The sequence below is a fragment of the Epinephelus moara genome, chromosome 2, assembly GCF_006386435.1.
Source record: "Epinephelus moara isolate mb chromosome 2, YSFRI_EMoa_1.0, whole genome shotgun sequence".
In the NCBI taxonomy this organism is placed as follows: domain Eukaryota; kingdom Metazoa; phylum Chordata; class Actinopteri; order Perciformes; family Serranidae; genus Epinephelus; species Epinephelus moara.
Genome location: NC_065507.1, coordinates 37,813,042 through 37,831,875, shown reverse-complemented (window position 1 = coordinate 37,831,875; position 18,834 = coordinate 37,813,042). Strand labels below are relative to the sequence as shown.

The window sequence follows — 18,834 nt, the reverse complement described above, 5'->3', positions numbered from 1 at the left end:
CACTAACCGTCAGTTTTGATTTGATTGTTGATTGCAATCAACTGTGAGGCGGAGTGATACATACACAGTGAAATAACTGTGATGTTGTACTCCAATATCATCACGGTTTTACTGTCTCTCGACCAATCAGATTGCAGGGCCGGAACTAACTGTTGTATAAAAGGTCATAAATGGTAGTGTTAATAATAATTAAAGAAAAATAAACCAAACAAACAGACACTGAATTATATGATATAATCCTATCCCCTTCTACTATTCCATCCATCTATTTCTCTATCTATCTAGACTTTATACGTAATGACATCACAAGTTTGAGGCTTACTTCTTGGATTTCTGGCTTTTAGACAGAGCAGCTCATGGTCACAAATATTGACTGAACATGGAAATAGCATATTGGAATTTTTAATTTAGGTGGTGTTCCCCTTTAACATGGGGGTCTATGGAGATTTACTCACTCTTGGAGCCAGCCTCAAGCGGCCATTCAATGAACTGCCGAACATATTCAAGGTTGAACCTGCCGCTTGATTCAACCTTGAATATGTGGGCTGTTACAAATATACAGCAGCATATAGATAAAATAATAACAGTGCAGTCAAAGCAATGCAGAGGAAGTAAAACACTGATCTTTATGGCTTGGTGCTGTCACCTAGTGGCAGCATTCTCTTTCCAAACTTCTAAATGGTATATGATAAATGTGTAAACATTTTAAGCTCTCTTGTGTTTGTTGTCTAATAAATAATATGATTCAAATTTTGCCTACCTAGTATTTATAGTTTATGGTTTATTTCAGTCATCACTCAAAGTAGTTTCAGGTTTTTAATTTGAAATAAAAATAAAATATAAAAGCAATCTGTTTTGGTATTGAAAATTATTACACAATCACCACACAGTGCTAAAACACATGAAGTAGCCTACTGATGTTAGCTTAGCTTCATGTGGAAAATCTAAAAATCTGAATTGTAGCACATGTCTTCATCGTCTGGGATCCATGGGGATTGGGGCTTAAAAACGGGGCCATCAAACAGATACAGTAAAGAAATCCTGCTGAAAGCAAAGAATAACCCAAGGAAAGACACAGTGGCAAACTGTCAGTTAATCTCCTGAAGTTCGATGCCAGCTGCAGCTAGTTTGGCCCTCTTACGATCTCCTTTCCATGTGAAGAATCCCACAATTAACACCATGACTGGCAGAGCGGCACAGAGCACGATGCGGCTGATGGGCAGCTGGACTGGACAGTCGATGGTTTCTGAAGGAATCAGAGTCTGGGCAGTGGAAGGAGGTTGGAACAAAAATGTAGATGTGAAGTCCAGAAATGTTGCCCTGCTGTTATCTGCTGCGTTGACCTGACACCTCCACTTCCTGTTGTTGTCTTCCCCCTGGAGTTTTGTGACCAGAGTGGTGTTACAGCGAGTGTGGGCAATGTGCGCATACCTGTGCAGAGGGGAAATACTATTAAAAAGACATCAATGAGCCACACTGTGTCACTGGGTACCATGTTCCTTCATTAGCATGAACGTACACTACATAATTTATTTTAACTCAATCCCACAGACACGGTCCTGCTGCTACAAATAATAGCTAGAGCACCAAATGTGAATTAATCCACTGCTTAAAATAGTGCCCAAAAATGCACTACTAGTTGTTTTAACTTAAAAACTTAGTGTTCAAGCTGCATTAAAATTTAACCAAACTAAACTTGAGTAATAATATTGCAATGATTTAAACAACTTTTAGAGTTTAGATCAAGTTTATTTGACGAGGAAAGTTAATTTGTTTTGGATCATGTCAGAAATACCACTCAAGTTCAGTTAACTCAATTTTTAAGGTAGCTTGAACACTAACTTTTTTAAAGTCAAAACAAAATTTATTTTAACATAAAAAAAGTGTGTGGGCTGCCTTAACATTTTAAGTAGACTGAACTTCAGATAACAAGTTGTTTCTTTTTTGTTTGGGGGTTTTTATGGGAATTGTTGACAATGGCGATGGTTACATGCACACCAATATTCTCCTAATACTCCGAACATGACATATTCTGAATTTGTTGCAGGTAATGTAAACAACATATTCTGTTTAAATATTCAAAATTAGGTCTTTTTACAAATGAAATATTTTCCAATTAAGACGTGGGGTATCCCAGTATTAGTTGGGTTATAAGGAAATTTCCGCTAGCCTCTAGGCTAATTTATACAATGTACAAATATAAAATATACAAATTTTAGATGATGTTTAATAGTTCTATTGTTAAAACTAATAAACATTTTGGTTAATAAAGACTAATTTTCCTCAAAAATTAACTTTCCCACAACACAGTTGAAAGGCAGCAGACAGTATTGACAGATAAAGGACAGAGAAGTACAAACCTGGTGTCTTTGGGCAGCATAGAACCGTCCTCAGCTGCCCAGCTGAGGTTGAACATGCTGGAATATGACTTGCAGCTCCCAACATCATAGTAAGTGAAGAGGATACAGTTCAGAGTGAGGGTTCCTCCAGGCTGCAGGTCAGTGATGGTGGAGGGTGAAGTGATGGTGAGGAGAGAGAGGTAAACATCAGTGATGGCTTGTCCATGCATCACGCAGACGTAGGAGCCGGCATCGTCGACAATGAGTTCACGGAGGATGAGTGAGCAGTTGGATGTGATGGACATGCGGCTGGACTTGTCTGACTCTGCCCTCACCTGACCCCTGATGACCTCCTCGGTGTACCGCACCCGGCCGCCTTTGTAGAAGGTCCAGGTGATCAAGGAGCAGTCTTGGGAAACCGGGTTGATACATGGCAGGAGGGCATCACCTCTAAGTCTGCTGTACACAAACACGGCATCCTTTTTGCCTGTCACAACTGGGAACACAGAAGTCACAAAAATGATGACTAAACAAACTCATTGTTACATTAACATTTTTCAAATGCTCAGACATGGATGATTGAAAAGAAGGTGACCAGTGTTACATCAGAATCTGTTATCATTTAGATTTTGTGACGTTATAATTCTGGATCCCAACCATTTACTTACGTTGTCCTGCTGACATCTTTGATTTCTTAAGAAATTAGCAGTTGAATATTACAAGTTTTAATTTTTTGTCTGGAAATGTATTAAAATATGTCAACAATACAGAAAACACAGACAGTTGTTTTAAATCATCACATCTAGGGCCCTCTATCTTTCAAAATACTACTGTTGGTTTTTAAAGCACTGAATGGTTTAAGGCCCAAATACATTCCTAACCTTATGCCACAGTATGAAACATCCAGACCTGTCAGGTCTACAGGGACGCCTCTGCTTTGTGTCCCCAGAATCAAGACTGAGAAGCAGCAGTTTTTATGCACCACATATCTGGAACAAACTCCCAGAAAACTACAGGTCTACCGAAACTCTAAGTTCTTTTAAACCAAGACTGAAGACCTTTATGTTTGCCACTGTCTTTTATTAAATCAAATAATTATTCATTTCATGCAGTGCACTGTAACTTTTAGTCTTGTATTTTATACGTGTCTAAGTCTTGATTTTAATTTTATTTTCTATTCTCCAACTCTTCAATGGCATTATAATGTGTTTCTTTGCACTTTGTCTCAATGCTTTTGATTAGCAGATAAATAGAATACAATAAATAATTTTATGACATGGACTTTTGTCTGTGGCAAAATTTGCAGGAAAAATCATGAGAGTCGCAGAGTTATTGATAATACGCTCTCACACACTGAACCTTACATCGGTACTACCAAAGACTGTATCTAAATATTTTGTCTGGTACGACAGCTATTTGGGGGGTTATTTTATGGGGACAAAATCCTTGTTTATGTATTAATTTTTTTACTTTACTGTACTGAACGATTTAATAAGTAGCCTAATCAATGTAATGGTTGAACAAATTAAGTGCAAAATATAAATAAATGTACATATATTTGACCAAAGTTTTATTACATTTTGTTCCTTAAATCCAGCAGTCAAGTCATTCTCACAAACTCATTAAGATAAAAAAAAATAAATAAATTAAACTTTGCCTAGTGGAGGAATGTAACTAAATACATCAGGTACTGCAAATACAAATCTGAGTCTTCTCATGCCACTGTCTAGTTCAGGGGCAACCTGCGGCTCAGGAGACACATGTGGCTCCCTGTGGCTTTGACAAAAAAAACATATGGAAACGAATCACAGTTATTTATTCCTAAAGTGATTATTAGATTTTCCAATTGTATAAATGTGTAGCCTATACACCAAAAAAAAAATAAAAATGTTATAACATCTCGTCAACTATGTGGGTCATACGACTACGCCTACACCTACAGACTACAGCCAGCTATTGATTTCAAATCCAAAAAAAGAAAACGTCTTGGAGGAAAATAGAGAATTTCGTACTGAGTGGACAAATTTGTTTGCTTTCACCACTGACGCTGGAAAGTTTAAGTAGCCTACCAAATAATCATAAAAAGCCCACTGCAGAGTAGCGACTTTGTAAACATAAACATAGTAATGAATATTCATGTACGTCTATTGGAAAGCGTAAATAGGCTGTGTTGCCGTCAATTTAAGGCACAAATATATTTTGTGGTTCCAGACAGATTTTCAAAAATGGCTCTTTTGATAGTAAAGGTTGTTGATCCCTGGTCTAGTTCTACTCCACTACATTTTGGAGGGAAATAGTAGTATTAGTGGTATTGTTTACTCCACTACATTTATCCAGCAGCTTTAGTTACTGGTTACTTTATATATTACAATTTTTGCAGACAAAACATATGAAAACGTACTGTTGAAAGTATTAGTCGATCAATGAATCTATAAATCGAAAAGAAAATTAGGCTAATTGACAACTTATTTGATAATCATTTAAATAATTTGTAATACAAAAACATTTCATGTTTCCAGCTTCACAAATGTGAATATCTGCTGCTTTTCCCTTTTAATAAATCAAATGTTGAGGTTTAGACTGTTAGTTGGATAAAATAAACATTGTTAACATGTTACTTTAGGCTCTGGGTCACTGTGACGCCATGTCTCACTATTTTTACAAATTAAACTATCAACTAGAGAAGAAAATAGCAGAAAATTCTAAAATGAAAAAATCATGAGTTTATAGTTTAAAATGAGCTCCACCTCAACCAACTGCAACAGTGAGATCTTGCTTTTACATTAATGAATGAGTCAGAATCATCTGATGATATAACCTATTAGTACTTTAAAAGGAAAAGGATTTAAATACTTTCTCTCTGTATGTGAATGTTCAGGGTGAACGACACGTGAAACGTCACTCCCGTAACATAGCTGCAGATGTGAGAGAAAGGGGACGAATAGTGCACTGACAGGGACCCAACACGCAGGAACGGGATGCCAAAATGAAGGTGGTGTGAGAGGATATCTCATGGCGCGCGGGTGCGCACAGCAAGCGCACCTAAAAACTTAAGCTGGGAAAGCAGGCATGAACAGTCATTACGCACTGTGGCGATATCAAAACCGTGTACAAATAAGTTTGAAGACAGCCTGAGCATATACAGTTAACAGCTCGTGTGTCGGCTCTCATCGTGAGCTGACAGTGTGTCGCTGGTTGCAAAGCACGTTCAATAGGCCTAATGAATGAGTTACTGAGACCTGACTCACATGTATCACGCAGATAGTACCGAATAAAAGCACAAAGTGAAGCTCATGATGCTGCTGTAGCCTACACACTGCCATTCCTCCGAGGAGAGTTGTGAGGACAGAGCTCTCCTGGTGTGGCTACGAATACCAGCCGCTGCCGCGTATGTGTCATCATGTTTCAAAAACAAAACACATCTTCTCGATATCTAGAAAAATACAGATATTAAATTAAATAGTCCAGACATTTCAAGTAATCTGCCTTAAGTCTAGGTAGAGTCTTTCATCAGTGTTAGTCAGGTCCTTAGCCTACATTAAATTGGAGTCTGACTTGAGTGAAGTCATGTGACTCGAGTCCTCCACCTCTACCCAGTCCTACTAAAATATTTTGAACACATGCTGAAGGTTTTATCCGGATCATAATCATTACTGGATTACATGATTTTATCCGATTTCATTATCTTTTTTTTCTTTATAAAAAAATCAAGTTTCAAGATTTGATCATAGCTGACACCCTGGGCCCTGGACACATAGGCCTAAAGTATTTTTACATGTTGTATTGGTACTTTGACTTAAGCAGAGCATCTGAATTCTTCCATCACTGACCAAATCCAATCCTAAGGAGAACAACATGAAGCCTACCTGTTAGAAGCAGACCGAACAGCAGCAATAGTCTCATGAGGTTTTCTCTGCCTGTCATGTTTGAGCAGCTCTTTGTGTCTCTCTGCTGTCGCTGCTGCTTTGTTCTACAGGACAGTCTTCATTTCCTGTTACACTGAACTCAACAGGGCATACACACATCAGTCTTCATTCTTATCATCATGATAGACTCTGACAATAAACATTTATTAATGCAAAATATCTAATCAATACACCAGTGTCATAATTCTAGGTAAGTTCATTCTTGTCCTTGGAAATCAGTACTTTGGCAAAATAATCTGAGCTGCACTTACTGGCTTTCTCCAGAGCTTCAAGAGCATCTCATGGTAATAAAGGCAGGTGGAGATCATGATTAAATGCATTTGAAAGCACTGGAAAAAGATAGTAAGTGGACCTTGAGCTAGGATTGTTTTGTCAAACCACTGTAACTATCACTTAATTCAGTCTGTGATAGGCTATATCTTGATCGAGCACTCGGTACTCGACTATGTTCACCTGTACTGTATTTGATCAGGGCTCGATTGCTCGTGTCTGTTGACATGGCTACCAGTAAAGGCTACCGTTATACTTTGAACATCGTCTCCGTGTCCTGGTAATTATACGAGTATCACAGGAACATATACTCACGCTGCATTCGGGAGTCAAGCTATACTACAACAGTATATCTAGGAAACCACAACACAGTCCAAGTGAACAGTAATGTGCTGCTTCTGGTTTACATGATAGTACAAAATATGCTACCTTGAAAAAAATAAATGAAATAATAAGAACAGCCTTACACATTAAATGCTAACTGTTCGTCTGTTTTTTTCCTTTATAAGGAATGTATGACATTTTATTCATCTCGTGATTCCGTGTGAGGTGTAAATATTGGCTGTGTCCAAAACCACCTACATGGGCCACAACACAGTGACACACATTTTGTAGAGTTGTCTGAATGTATAGTGGGAATTATTATTCTCTATAATGTTATCAAAGTATCCCACAATGCACTGTGAAAAGAAGTGTGAAACCAATGGTCACTAACCAAGCAATATATCCCACTATGCATTGTGCTGAAGGAACAGACACCGTAAGGGACGGACACAGAGACCTTGTTGTACATTTAACTTTCGATGATGTTGAAGTTAGTTTTACCAGTTTATGTATTAACTGTCAGTTTAATGTGTAGTCGTCAGCAACTGACTCTCATTGGTGCTGTGGCGGGCGGCTAATAATGCTAAAGCTAACATTAGCGAGCTGGGTCGCTATTAGCTGTGATTTGTGCCACACTAGCGTAATGCATAATGTTACACATTAAACTCACAATTTATTACATGACTAGCTTGTAAAACAAACTTCAACATATCAAATGTTAAAATGGAAAATTACTTATGTTTGTAAGACAGGTTGCAATGGTGCTGTTCTTTCTCCTTTTGTCTGACTGGCAGTACAACAGTGCACGTTTAATGAGAGCGGAGCATTAATCACAACACAAACAGCCACAAAGCACTTTGCAACATTATTTATTAATTTGCAGAAATGATATCATGCAGTGATGTAAGGTAGTTAACACAGCTCCAGTGCACGCTATTGTGACAGGCCCTGGTGCAGCTACTAGTTATAAGGCACACACACACACACACACACACACACACACACACATACACAAATCACTGCCAGCTGTTTATTAAAAAAGCCAAAGGAATCTAATTTGGGGAGCTTTGCTTATTTTTCCTCTTGTTCGTTTCTCTCTTGTCCTTTCTTATTGCCGCTTTTATGTTTAAAAGGCATGACTGCTCACTAGGCTTGTAGATTTGTGCTGTCAGTCTTGACAGATCTGGCACCATTTTTAATTCAATGTGAATTCTTTTTTGAGCTCAGGTGTAGCACTAAGGCAGCAATCTGAATCATTCACAAGTCCTTCCCACTTCACAGGCCCCAGTGCACTTTGTGCACTGTCTATATTTACACCCCTGTTATCATGTATTCATCACAAATATGCATGATGGTATTTGTTATGGATGGTCAAACAGGTGACACTGATATGGCATGTTTGACGTCATTAACGGCCCAGAGAAAATGATGCGAGCAGTGTCCGAAAGTGTTTTTTCATGTTGCAGATGAGCTCACTATATAGTCCTCTACATAGAACTCCCTACATAGTGAGTAAAGAGTAGTGAATGAGTGAATGATTTTGGACACAACCTTTGTCTTCAGTGCTGCTAGGAAAAGAAAAAGAAAAAAAAAACAGGGTGCCCAATATTAGCTGGAATAGGCACCAGCCCCCAATCCCACAACCCTAGACCAGGACACAAGCGGTTATGGATAATGAATAATGAAGTATCCCATATTCCATCCCCGGTCTCTCCTACAGTTGGGGAGATAACTGTGGAGGAAGTGATACCTATGGTCAGAATAATCACTCTCATGATGGGTCTGGGGCAAAATTACATAGTAGGCTAATATAAAGTGTCAAACTGTTTCAGTATACTTGGATAACAATATCATCACTGAGGCACTAAATGCTCTGAGCAATAAAATAAAATACAATCAGTGTGTCTGGAACGGGTGATAAGCACTTGGCTGAAACAGTGACTTGGAGTTCCACGTTGCCTAAGTTCCATCGGACTGTACAGGAACGGCAAATTGGAATTACCAATCGCAGGACTCGTGGAAGAATTCAAATGCACCAAAACAAGGCTGGTCATGACCCTTTCTGAATCAGACGACACAGTCATTCAAACAGCGGCCCCCAAGATGGTGACGGGAAGGAAGTGGACTCCATCAGAAGCTGTTCAGAGTGCAAAATCTGCTCTTTATTTCAGAGATGTGGTTGGCCAAGTCCAGCACGGGAGAGCAGGTCTCGGGCTCATCCCAAAAGCTCCTCTATGGCAAAAAGCAGCATCAGTGCAGAAAACAAGACTTGTGGTTGAGGAAGTCAGGAGGCAGGAAGAAGCAGAGCGACATGCCAAAGCCGTCTCAATGGCTAGGCAGGGGAGATGGACCAACTGGGAGAGCCTGGAGAAGAAAAAGCTCAGTTGGCGTGACATCTGGCAGATGGAGGGAGCGCGGCTGAGTTTCATCATCAGAGACACGTACGACCTGCTACCTTCCCCCGCAAATCTGAAACTATGGTATGGAGAAGATCCCGCCTGTTCCCTGTGTCAAGCACCTGCATCCCTTAAAGGGAAATTTCGGTTTATTTCAACCTGTCTCCTATCGTCCTAAATTTGTTTCAAGTGACTAGTGACATAAAAATAATAGTTAGCATGTTAGCCGTTAGCCTAGATACAGCCGTAGTGTCAGACCTGTTAAAACGTAAGTGAACGGGCATACCTTCAAGTGCAAAGTTAGTCCACTAAACAAGTTTTTTTTCCACAAAGACCGCCTCATATCGTTTTCTATATGTCAGAGGACATATAGAAAACGACATGTAAACTTGTTGTCTTACCTTACTGGTGTGCTGCCATGTTTGTTTATCATCTAGCTCTGCTTTCCAAAGCGCGGCCAAAATATTGCAAGAACAAGCAGCGATCTCATAGCGTGCCTGATCAAGCAGCAACAGCTGGAAGGATACACTGACGAAGAGCTTCGTGAAATTGAAGAACGGAGGAGGAGAGAGAGAGAGGCGCAACAGGTAGAGGACGAATGGCTGCTGCAAGGCTGCGTAGCTCTGGAGGTTGGTGGTGTACCTGTGAGGAATGCCTCTGTTGCAAGGAATGGGACCGGTTGCAGCCTTATTTTCAAGGTCTGGATGTGACCGAGGACGAGACACCTCCACCTGGAGTAACGTTAGTATCCAGCTGGGCTTTATCTAGAGCTGGCGAGATATATTTCAGCCGCGCTTTGGAAAGCAGAGCTAGAGGGATAAACAAACATGGCACCACACCAGTAAGGTAAGACAACACGTTTACATGTCGTTTTCTATATGTTCTCTGACATTTATCCTAACGATATGAGGCGGTCTTTGTGGAAAAAAGCTTGTTTAGTGGACTAACTTTGCACTTGAAGGTATGCCCGTTCACTTACGTTTTAACAGGTCTGACGCTACTATGCGCCCCGGCTGTATCTAGGCTAACGGCTAACATGCTAACTATTATTTCTATGTCACTAGTCACTTGAAACAAATTTAGGACGATAGGAGACGGGTTGAAATAAACCGAAATTTCCCTTTAAGCACATTCTGTCAGGGTACAGGACAAGTCTCACCCAAGGGCGCTATACTTGGCGACATAACCAAGTATTCAGAGAGCTGGCATCAACACTGGAACAGAGGCGAACCACCACAAATAATCTCCACAGACATCAGCAAGAAAGGTCCATTTCCTACGTTTTGTACCAGCAGGCCAACCTCAAGAGCACCAAACAACACCAAAGAATGCAAGCATCCTGCAGTCTGCTCGAGATTGGAAACTGGAAGTGGACATTGATAAAAAGCTTGTGTTTCCCCCAGAGATAGTGGCTACAACACTCCGGCCAGACATGGTTCTGTGGTCTCCTACAGCAAAGATGGCTTATGTCATTGAACTGACAGTACCATGGAAAGATGGGGTTGAAGAGGCTTACGAGAGAAAAAAAAAATAAAAATTCTGACCTGGCAGCTGAAGCATCCCAGAACGGCTGGAAGACCATCATCTTCCCAGTAGAGGTGGGATGCAGGGGATTTATCGCAACATCTACCACCAGTCTGTTGAGGAAAATGGGGATGAGGGGCTGCTCCCTCCAACAGGCTATCAAGTCCGTGTCAAGTGCTGCCAAAAGAAGCAACAATTGGCTCTGGATCAAACGGAACAACAACAACTGGGCACCAAAATAAAGACAGATGGTATGCGGCCAGGCATACACCTGGCTCAGGGAGAAGGACGCCCCTGCCATGCAGAGTCCATCAGGGGACATGGAGGGTATGGCATGGAGAGGGGTGTACCTGGGACGCTGGGTACACCGTTGAGCCCTGTGGAGACATCGTGGGCTTCAATCAACGAAACGTCAATGAAGCAGGGTGCCCATCTGATGACCCCAGTGATATACATACCCTCCCCTTTTCTCCACTCCACACTGACTGCTGCCGTCAAGCGTTACCTACCTGCCTAAACCTAACCAGACCTTAACCACAGGGCATCATGATGATTTCGGAACGGACTTCGGAACAATGGGTTTAGTATGGTCGGAACAATGGGATGTTGAACCAATGGGCAGTCGAACCAATGGGTAGTTCCCCTTTAAGTAAACAAGTTTGCTAAATGCGTTCACCCTGCAAAGTATGGTAAAATGCAGTGAAATACTTGCGCGCTCAAATGGTCCAGAAGTTGAGTGTAGAATGATGGACACTTCTTACCTGCAACGGTTGCTGTCTTTGTGACGTAGTGGAAGCTGCGTGACAAACTTCTTAACTTTTGACATGGCGGCTGGGGACAACAAGGAGCCTGAGCTGATTATGAATACCGCCGTGTTGTAGGCCTACAGATGTAAGTTCTACATGTCTTTTGCACTAAGTATCAATACTGTTGTTGAATAGAAGCCATCAGTAATGTTTGTTGGGTTTGTAATGATTTGGTACCACAAACAATTATGCGGGTTGTAACGTTAGCTTGCTAGCTAATGTTAGCATTTGTGAGCTAGCTAACTCACTCCTAGCTACGGCAGCATTGACATCATTGCATAAGTTTGGTTTAGGCTATGTGTGGGTGGAGATAGTGGTCAAAAGTTGGCAGTAATGTTCTACCCTCTGTTTGCAATTTTCTGTTTAAAAAGAAGACGAAGAAGAAGAAGAAGAAGAAGAAGAGGCAATTGAAAAAAAAATAAAAAATTCCCGGGAGTGCAATGCATGATTTGAGACAAAACTACCCTGCTGAAATTAGTGCACCACACAAGAAGTACATAGTGTACATTGTACTTCCTTGTGTACTAATGGAAGTATGTGATTTAAGACACACTCATTAGCTATGTTTCCACCCAAAAGTGATTCGAATCATTGGGAAATGTGCATTAAAAGAAATACGAATCCTGTGTGTTTCCATTAAATGTACGGACTTCGGTGAAAACTACAAACTCGCGCGAGTTTTCCGCAGAACCGGAAACAAAACAAGTCTCGCATTCTTCTTCTTCTACGTTTTCTGGCGGTTGGCAACCAGCTTGTAAATGCATTACCGCCTTCCCGACCTGGAGTGTGGATATCACCATGGAGAGAGGTGCGCTACGTCAGACTTAATTCGAACATAACTGATTCCATCCCCCGTTTCGCGAATCAACATTTTGTCGAATCAACCGAAACCCGGCTAAAGCGAGCATATTTTAGTTTGTGTGAATCAGGGGATTTTAATTTGAATTTTGGCATTTCCATCATAATTTTCCGATGCAATACTTCTAGATGCACATCTAAACAGGCTGATGGAAACATGGCTATAGTCTCTGTAGTGTCCATGCTGTTTCCACATTACAACGTGAGAGCTCCCAACTTGGGTAGGGGACTGAGGCACTGGTGAGGGGTCTTTGTTGCATGTCTTTCCTCATCTCTCCCGCCCCATTTGCGGTCATCTCTGATGTCAAAACATTTATTTTTCAACAGCATAATCATGAGGGGGAAAAAACAACTCTAATGTCAGATTGACTCAATGAACACTCAGAGTCCGCTGAGGCCACTGGGAGAAGAAAGATACAAGCATCCACTGATGTCACTGTCAGTTATCAGTGTCATATTTCTTACAATGTGGTCCATGGTGTGAAATGCAGCAGTGTGCAACTTCTGCTCATTTGGGGGGTTTCAGGAGGATGTGTGATTATGACACATTGTGGTGAGACTACTGTAGGTCGCATGTCCAAGTTCATTTCTCTGAACAAAGGAAGTAAACTCACTTTGGCCTGATTTTTTGGTGGAGAAACAAAATTATCTTTTAAATCTTCCCAATCTGTTGTTTTAATTTCATTTTACCAAACAGCTCTTTTAAAATTAAAAATATTCTTCAGAGGTCTGACAGCATTAACACAGACCATGTGTGAAAAAGTACATGATCGGCATTAAACACTGAAAAACAGGAGTCTAGAGCGATGCTTGCAGCTCTGTGAGGCTGAGATAACTGCTAACATCAGCATGCAAATATGCTCATGCTCACTATGGCAATGCTAACATGTTGATGTTAAGCAGTATCAGGCCATGATAGCATGTTCACTCTTAGTTTGGCGTGTTAGCATGCTAACATTTGCTAATCAGCTCTAAACACAAAGCCTACAGCTGAGGCTGATGGGAATGTCATTAGCTTTTCAGGTATTTGGTCATAAACCAAAGTAGTGGAGAAATTAAAATATCTATCTGATGATAGTGGTTAAGAGAAAAACTCAGAGGACCAACAAATTATTACAATTCAACCTGAGGCAACCATGAATGTGTGTGTGTCAAATTTTGTGGCAATCCATCAAATAGCTGGTGAGACATTTTACCAAAAAACCACAAGTGTCCTCATGGTGGCGCTATAGTAAAAGTCAGGGGATCACGAAAGTCTGTAGGATTCATCCTCTGGGGATCATAAACAGTCCCCCCAGAAAGCAGCTCAGTCTTGCTTCAAAATTTCCAGTGGCCACTGGAAAACTATGGCAGCATAAAAATCCCCTGTGGCCCAAAAAGCATCTTCCTCATAAACCACCACTGTAGAAGAGTTGTTGTATAACTGTTGACAGATCACCTCAAACTGCAAAGAAGCTTAATTATGACTTAATTAAGCCTTCTCCCTTCCTCCCGCTGTGTGTGGATTACCGTTACCGCAAATCCTCCTCACTACAGGAAACAACAACATCAACTTCCAAGCTAACAACCTACATGAAAATGGCACGTTTTGACCAAAATTTGGATTGATCAATAAGACCTACCTGCTTTGTTCTTTTGGTGACTTGTTAAGATCTACAACAAATAAAACAACTTGTGAACGCACCTTGGAAAAGTCCAGACTCCGTGTCACAGGACACACTGATTTTCCACATCTTTTAATCTTAAATCTCTTGAATCTGAACTCTGGCAGCAGCATTGGAGGTGACCTTGAGGACATTTACAAATATTTCAGTTTTTGCCCTTATTTCAATAAAGACAATATTCCTACTAAGCTGTTTACATAGCTGTTGAAAATGAATATTACACTAATACTTTGGTTTACATGCAGCTTTGCATACTCCTATTAACATCCTTTGTAACATCAAAATAAAGAAAAGCAATACAGCTGGAGACGCCCTTTTTTTTGCAGTAAAATAGGATTTTCATTTGTGGGGAACTTGTTGGACCGTGCAAGCTTAGCCTCCCTCTTTTATTCCTTCAACCACCTTCTTGGTCGTTGTTGTGATATTTGTGTGTATCCAAAAAGATGTTGATATCCAAGTTGTTCATAGTGTTTAAAGGTGTGTTTCTCATTTATTGGGCATACATCTTTACCCCAGCCTTCAAACTTTTGGTGAGTTGGTTTGTGTACAATGTCTCCATGTCAACGCACAGAGCTGACCGTAAAAAGGCAGGAGGCCTGAGATGCATATTCTGAATGTGCAGTATACACGCCCAAATAATGCTATCAAAACCTGAATAATATATCCCACATTTCATCTTCAGAAAATGCTGAATTTGAAAAACGTCCTAATTCATCCCATTTAAAATGTCCAGTGAACTGTAAATTCAGGTTATGTCTGTTCTTACATTTATTATCAGACACTGAGCTGACACCCTGCTCTCATCCAAACACCCAAAGAGCAGAAGGACACACCAGCAGGACACTTCATGGCTCCTAATGTCCACAGACTGCTCTAATCTCTGCCCTCTCTGCTGTAAGACAGTATTTGTATCCACTCTGAAACCACTGTTTATTGCTGTTTTTCACACTCTGATCACACAGGAAGTGATCTGACGTTAAGGTGAGGAGGCTGGTAGATACACTGCCCTGCTCTGTGGTGAACACCAAGACCTCTGCTCCACTTTCTGCTGACGTGCTGGTTCAGCACTTGTGTTTTATGACCTGCTTGTTTGTTTCGATCTGGGTCGTGGATTGCCCAATGTTGTGTAAATGATGCAGTATTTTCCTCAGTGACTGAATTTCCCATAGTACAAGATACAATGTAAAACTGCAATGTATTTCACACCAAACAGTAGGCTTACTACATGAACACCTCCAGTGTTGGAAAGTACCAAGAACATTTACTCAAGTATTAATACTTAAGTGCAATTTTGAGGTATGAGTATTTTACTTGAGTATTTCCATTTTATGGTGCTTTAAACTTCTAGAAATATTGCACTTGTCACTTCATATATTTAGAGGGCCAGTGTTTAGGATTTAAGGGGATATACTGGTAGAAATTGAATGTAATATTCAGAACTGTTTTCACTATTGGGATTTTTTTTATTACCAATGGGCTGTTTATATATGAAACAAGACCCAATATTTTTTATGTGTATGCACCAGAGATAGTCTGTTTTCGGGTCCATCTGTCTATCCATCCATCTCGTGAACATGATATCTCAAGAACACCTGAAAAGGAATTTCTTCACAATTGACACAAACGTTCACTTAGACTTTACAATGAACTAATTACATTTTGGTGGTCAAAGGTCAAGGTCACTTTGACCTTGCACCTGTCTCATTCTCGTGAACACAAGAAGAACACCTTGAGGGAATTTTCTCAAATTTGGCACAAATGTTCCCTTGTACCCAACAATGAATTTATTAGATTTTGGTGGTCAAACGTCAAGGTCACTGTGACATTGCATCCATCTTCTCAAGAATGCAATATCTCAAGAACACCTGAAGGGAATTTCCAAAAATTTGGCACAAGTTTGATGAATTGATGAGTTTTGACGAATTATCCTACACTGTTTCTTCTTTTTTTTTTTTTTTTTTTTTACAAAGCTGGCCAAAATGTCACCTGGAGATTGTCAGACTTGCTTTATTGTTTTATTGTCAGAATTTAATCCATTTGGTCTGATAATAATTGGAAAGTCTAGAAGAGCTGCACAATTTCATCCTCATTTAACTTAGTGGAGCACTAAAGTAGCCAGCTCGGGCAGTGGAGGTCTCCAGTGCACTTGCTCTATTGGCCACACAGTACACTTTAATAATACAGGTACATGTAAGGCTGTGATGAGCAACATCATGTGGTAGGTTGTTCAGGTTTAAGTTCAAGTTCAAGAATTTCTGTAACAAGGATAAGTTTCCTCTGGGGAAAAGTCTCTGCAGAGTCCCCAAACTGTAAGTGCATCATGAGAGAGCTCTGCGATTTAATGGAGGTGAAGGTAATCTAATAAGCCTTGAATGCAACAGCTTTTAATGTACCCACCTATATAAATGTGTTTCTCTGATCCCACTGTGTCTCCACTGGTGCACCAATAGAGCCTGACTACGAGATGTGTTTGGCATACTCCCGACGTACTTGGCAGGGTGCACCTGACAGTATGCACCCGACAATGATCTGGCCAGAAAACAGCCAGAAAAGTTTTTTTATGATGTCACAGTGAGGTTGACCTTTGACCTTTTGGATATATAATATCATCACTTGTAGTGTAAGATTTAATCTTTAATCAGGTAAAGGTGTTATACTGCATAAGTTGATTAAGAGTAAAGGTTATATAACCATGTTTTATGTATAAGTTCCTATAAAACTGTTTGTTATGCATCTATGTGTGATAAAACACTGTTATACAAGTATGTATTCATAACACAAGGTTATGTATTCACATTGAAGAGCACACATATACCACACCATGTACTGTTTAATAATAACACACACACACTCTAACGTTTGTATTGCATGACACACACTCTAAGAGTTCACATTGCATGAAAGCACAGGGGATTGTATAGAGAAAGTCCCCGGGTTTCATATGTTTTTAAAAACATAAAGTGAAACCAGGCTCAAATCTAATGGTGGGAGAATTTGAGGATTTCCAGGCCCAGGGATTACACCATTAGGTCATGTTTGGACAAGGGCCCAAGGGGCCTGCCACCAATAGATTTGGACCAGATGGAAAAGGGCTAAAAAGAAAAAGACCTGCCACCAATAGGTTCGAACGCAGGTAGGAAGGACTAAAGGAAAAGGGTGGAGATTCTCTCAAATCTTCACCAGCATAAAAGGGAGAGCGCAGAAAGTGAAACTTCAGTCTGGTTCCGGAGCCTGACTCATGAGTTGTATGTGCTGAAGCTTGTGAACACATTAAACTCGATTGTACCCGATTCCATTTGACTCCAGTGTTTCTCTAAGTGTCAGCCAACTGAACCTAAGATACTAAATCAACTCAGAGGACGATCTGCAAGAGAAGTAGAAGACGAGGTCGGGAGCCATCTGGCCCACTTCCAGGCACTGATTCTCGCTTCTACACACTTCATCATGATATCCTCTTAGACATATTTGTGAAATTTAGTCATAATTCACATATGATTTGGCCAAAAACATGTTTTGTGACAGTCAAGGTGTCCAGTGACTTTGAACTTTGACCATCAAATTCTAATCATTTTATTTTTGAGTCCAAGTGGACATTTGTGCCAAATTTGAGAAAAATCCCACAAGGCTTTCTCGAGATACAGCATTCAATAGAATGAGACGGATGCAAGGTCACAGTGACCTCGACCTTTGACCTTCAAAATCTAAACAGTTCATTCTTGAGTCAAAGTAAATGTTTGTGAAAATTTGAGACAATGCTCTCAAAGGCTTCTAGGGATATCACATTCACAACAATGAGACCATTGAGGTCACAGTGACCTTGACCTTTGAAGTATGACCACCAAAATCTAATAAGTTCATTGTTAAGTCCAAGTGATCGCTTGTGCCAAGTTTGAAGATCCTCAAGGCCTTCTTGAGACATTGCATTCATAAAAATGGGACACATGGACAATCCAAAAACATGATGCCTCCAGTCACGGCCATAACCAGCACCAAGGCAGAACAATATTGGGAGCGAGTTCTCTTCCACAGAGTCCAGCTTGTTGTTTCTGCAGCAGCCTAGAACAGAAAAAACAAACTCTGGCTCGAGATGGAGTCATTCGCGGTTTCAAGTCAAAAACCATAGTTTTCCTACATGCTTGGCACATGAGAGAAGTTTCAGCTGGTTGCAATCTGCAACCTCACCACTTGATGCCACTAAATCCTACACACTAGACCTTTAAGAGGAATTAGTCAGTTACTTTTCAAATAAAGATTTTCAGTTTATAAAATAGTCCATTCTTGCAGATGTAACTACCAAAAGTATTAGAATTAGCCCCTTCTTGACCACCTACAACATCAAAGTACCACTTACATATTTATACACGAGTAATAATGAGCCAATATTATTATTGAATAACACTGACCGTATCCACTCTCCATTATAAATACTTTTATACTTCAAGTACATTTGTGTGTGAATACGGTACTGTTTTTAAATAGGCCCGTTTCCACTGAAGAAGTTCCTGGTAGTATTTGGGGGGCAGGAACTACTACAGGAACGTCCTCTCGCTCGGACCTCTCAATCGCCGTGTCTCCACTGAGAGAGCGGGGTACGAGGAAGGTTCCTGTAAAGTTACGGGCTCTGGATGTGACGTAATCGTTGCGCGACCATTTTGACCGGGGCGACGTAGGGACGTTGTTAGCTGTTAGCCGATAGCGGTGTCTGTAATAACTCAGTAAATGGCCCG

The 18,834-nt window shown here is 40.5% G+C and overlaps 1 protein-coding gene across 2 annotated transcripts; it reads right to left on the bottom strand.

The window, feature by feature from the left end:
* Window positions 1–803: 803 nt before the first annotated feature.
* On the bottom strand, window positions 804–6,570 carry LOC126404499 (uncharacterized). 2 transcript variants are annotated; one of them, XM_050067777.1, is made up of 4 exons: window positions 6,206–6,570; window positions 2,675–2,835; window positions 2,361–2,491; window positions 804–1,431 (listed from the first exon to the last, which is right to left on the bottom strand). In XM_050067777.1, the coding sequence occupies exons 1-4, from the start codon at window positions 6,261–6,263 to the stop codon at window positions 1,089–1,091; spliced, it is 693 nt and encodes a 230-aa protein (XP_049923734.1). In that variant the 5' UTR covers window positions 6,264–6,570; the 3' UTR covers window positions 804–1,088. The 2 variants fall into 2 exon arrangements, with proteins under 2 accessions (XP_049923734.1, XP_049923725.1); XM_050067768.1 differs by having other exon boundaries at window positions 2,361–2,835; window positions 6,206–6,501.
* Between the last annotated feature and the right edge of the window lie 12,264 nt (window positions 6,571–18,834).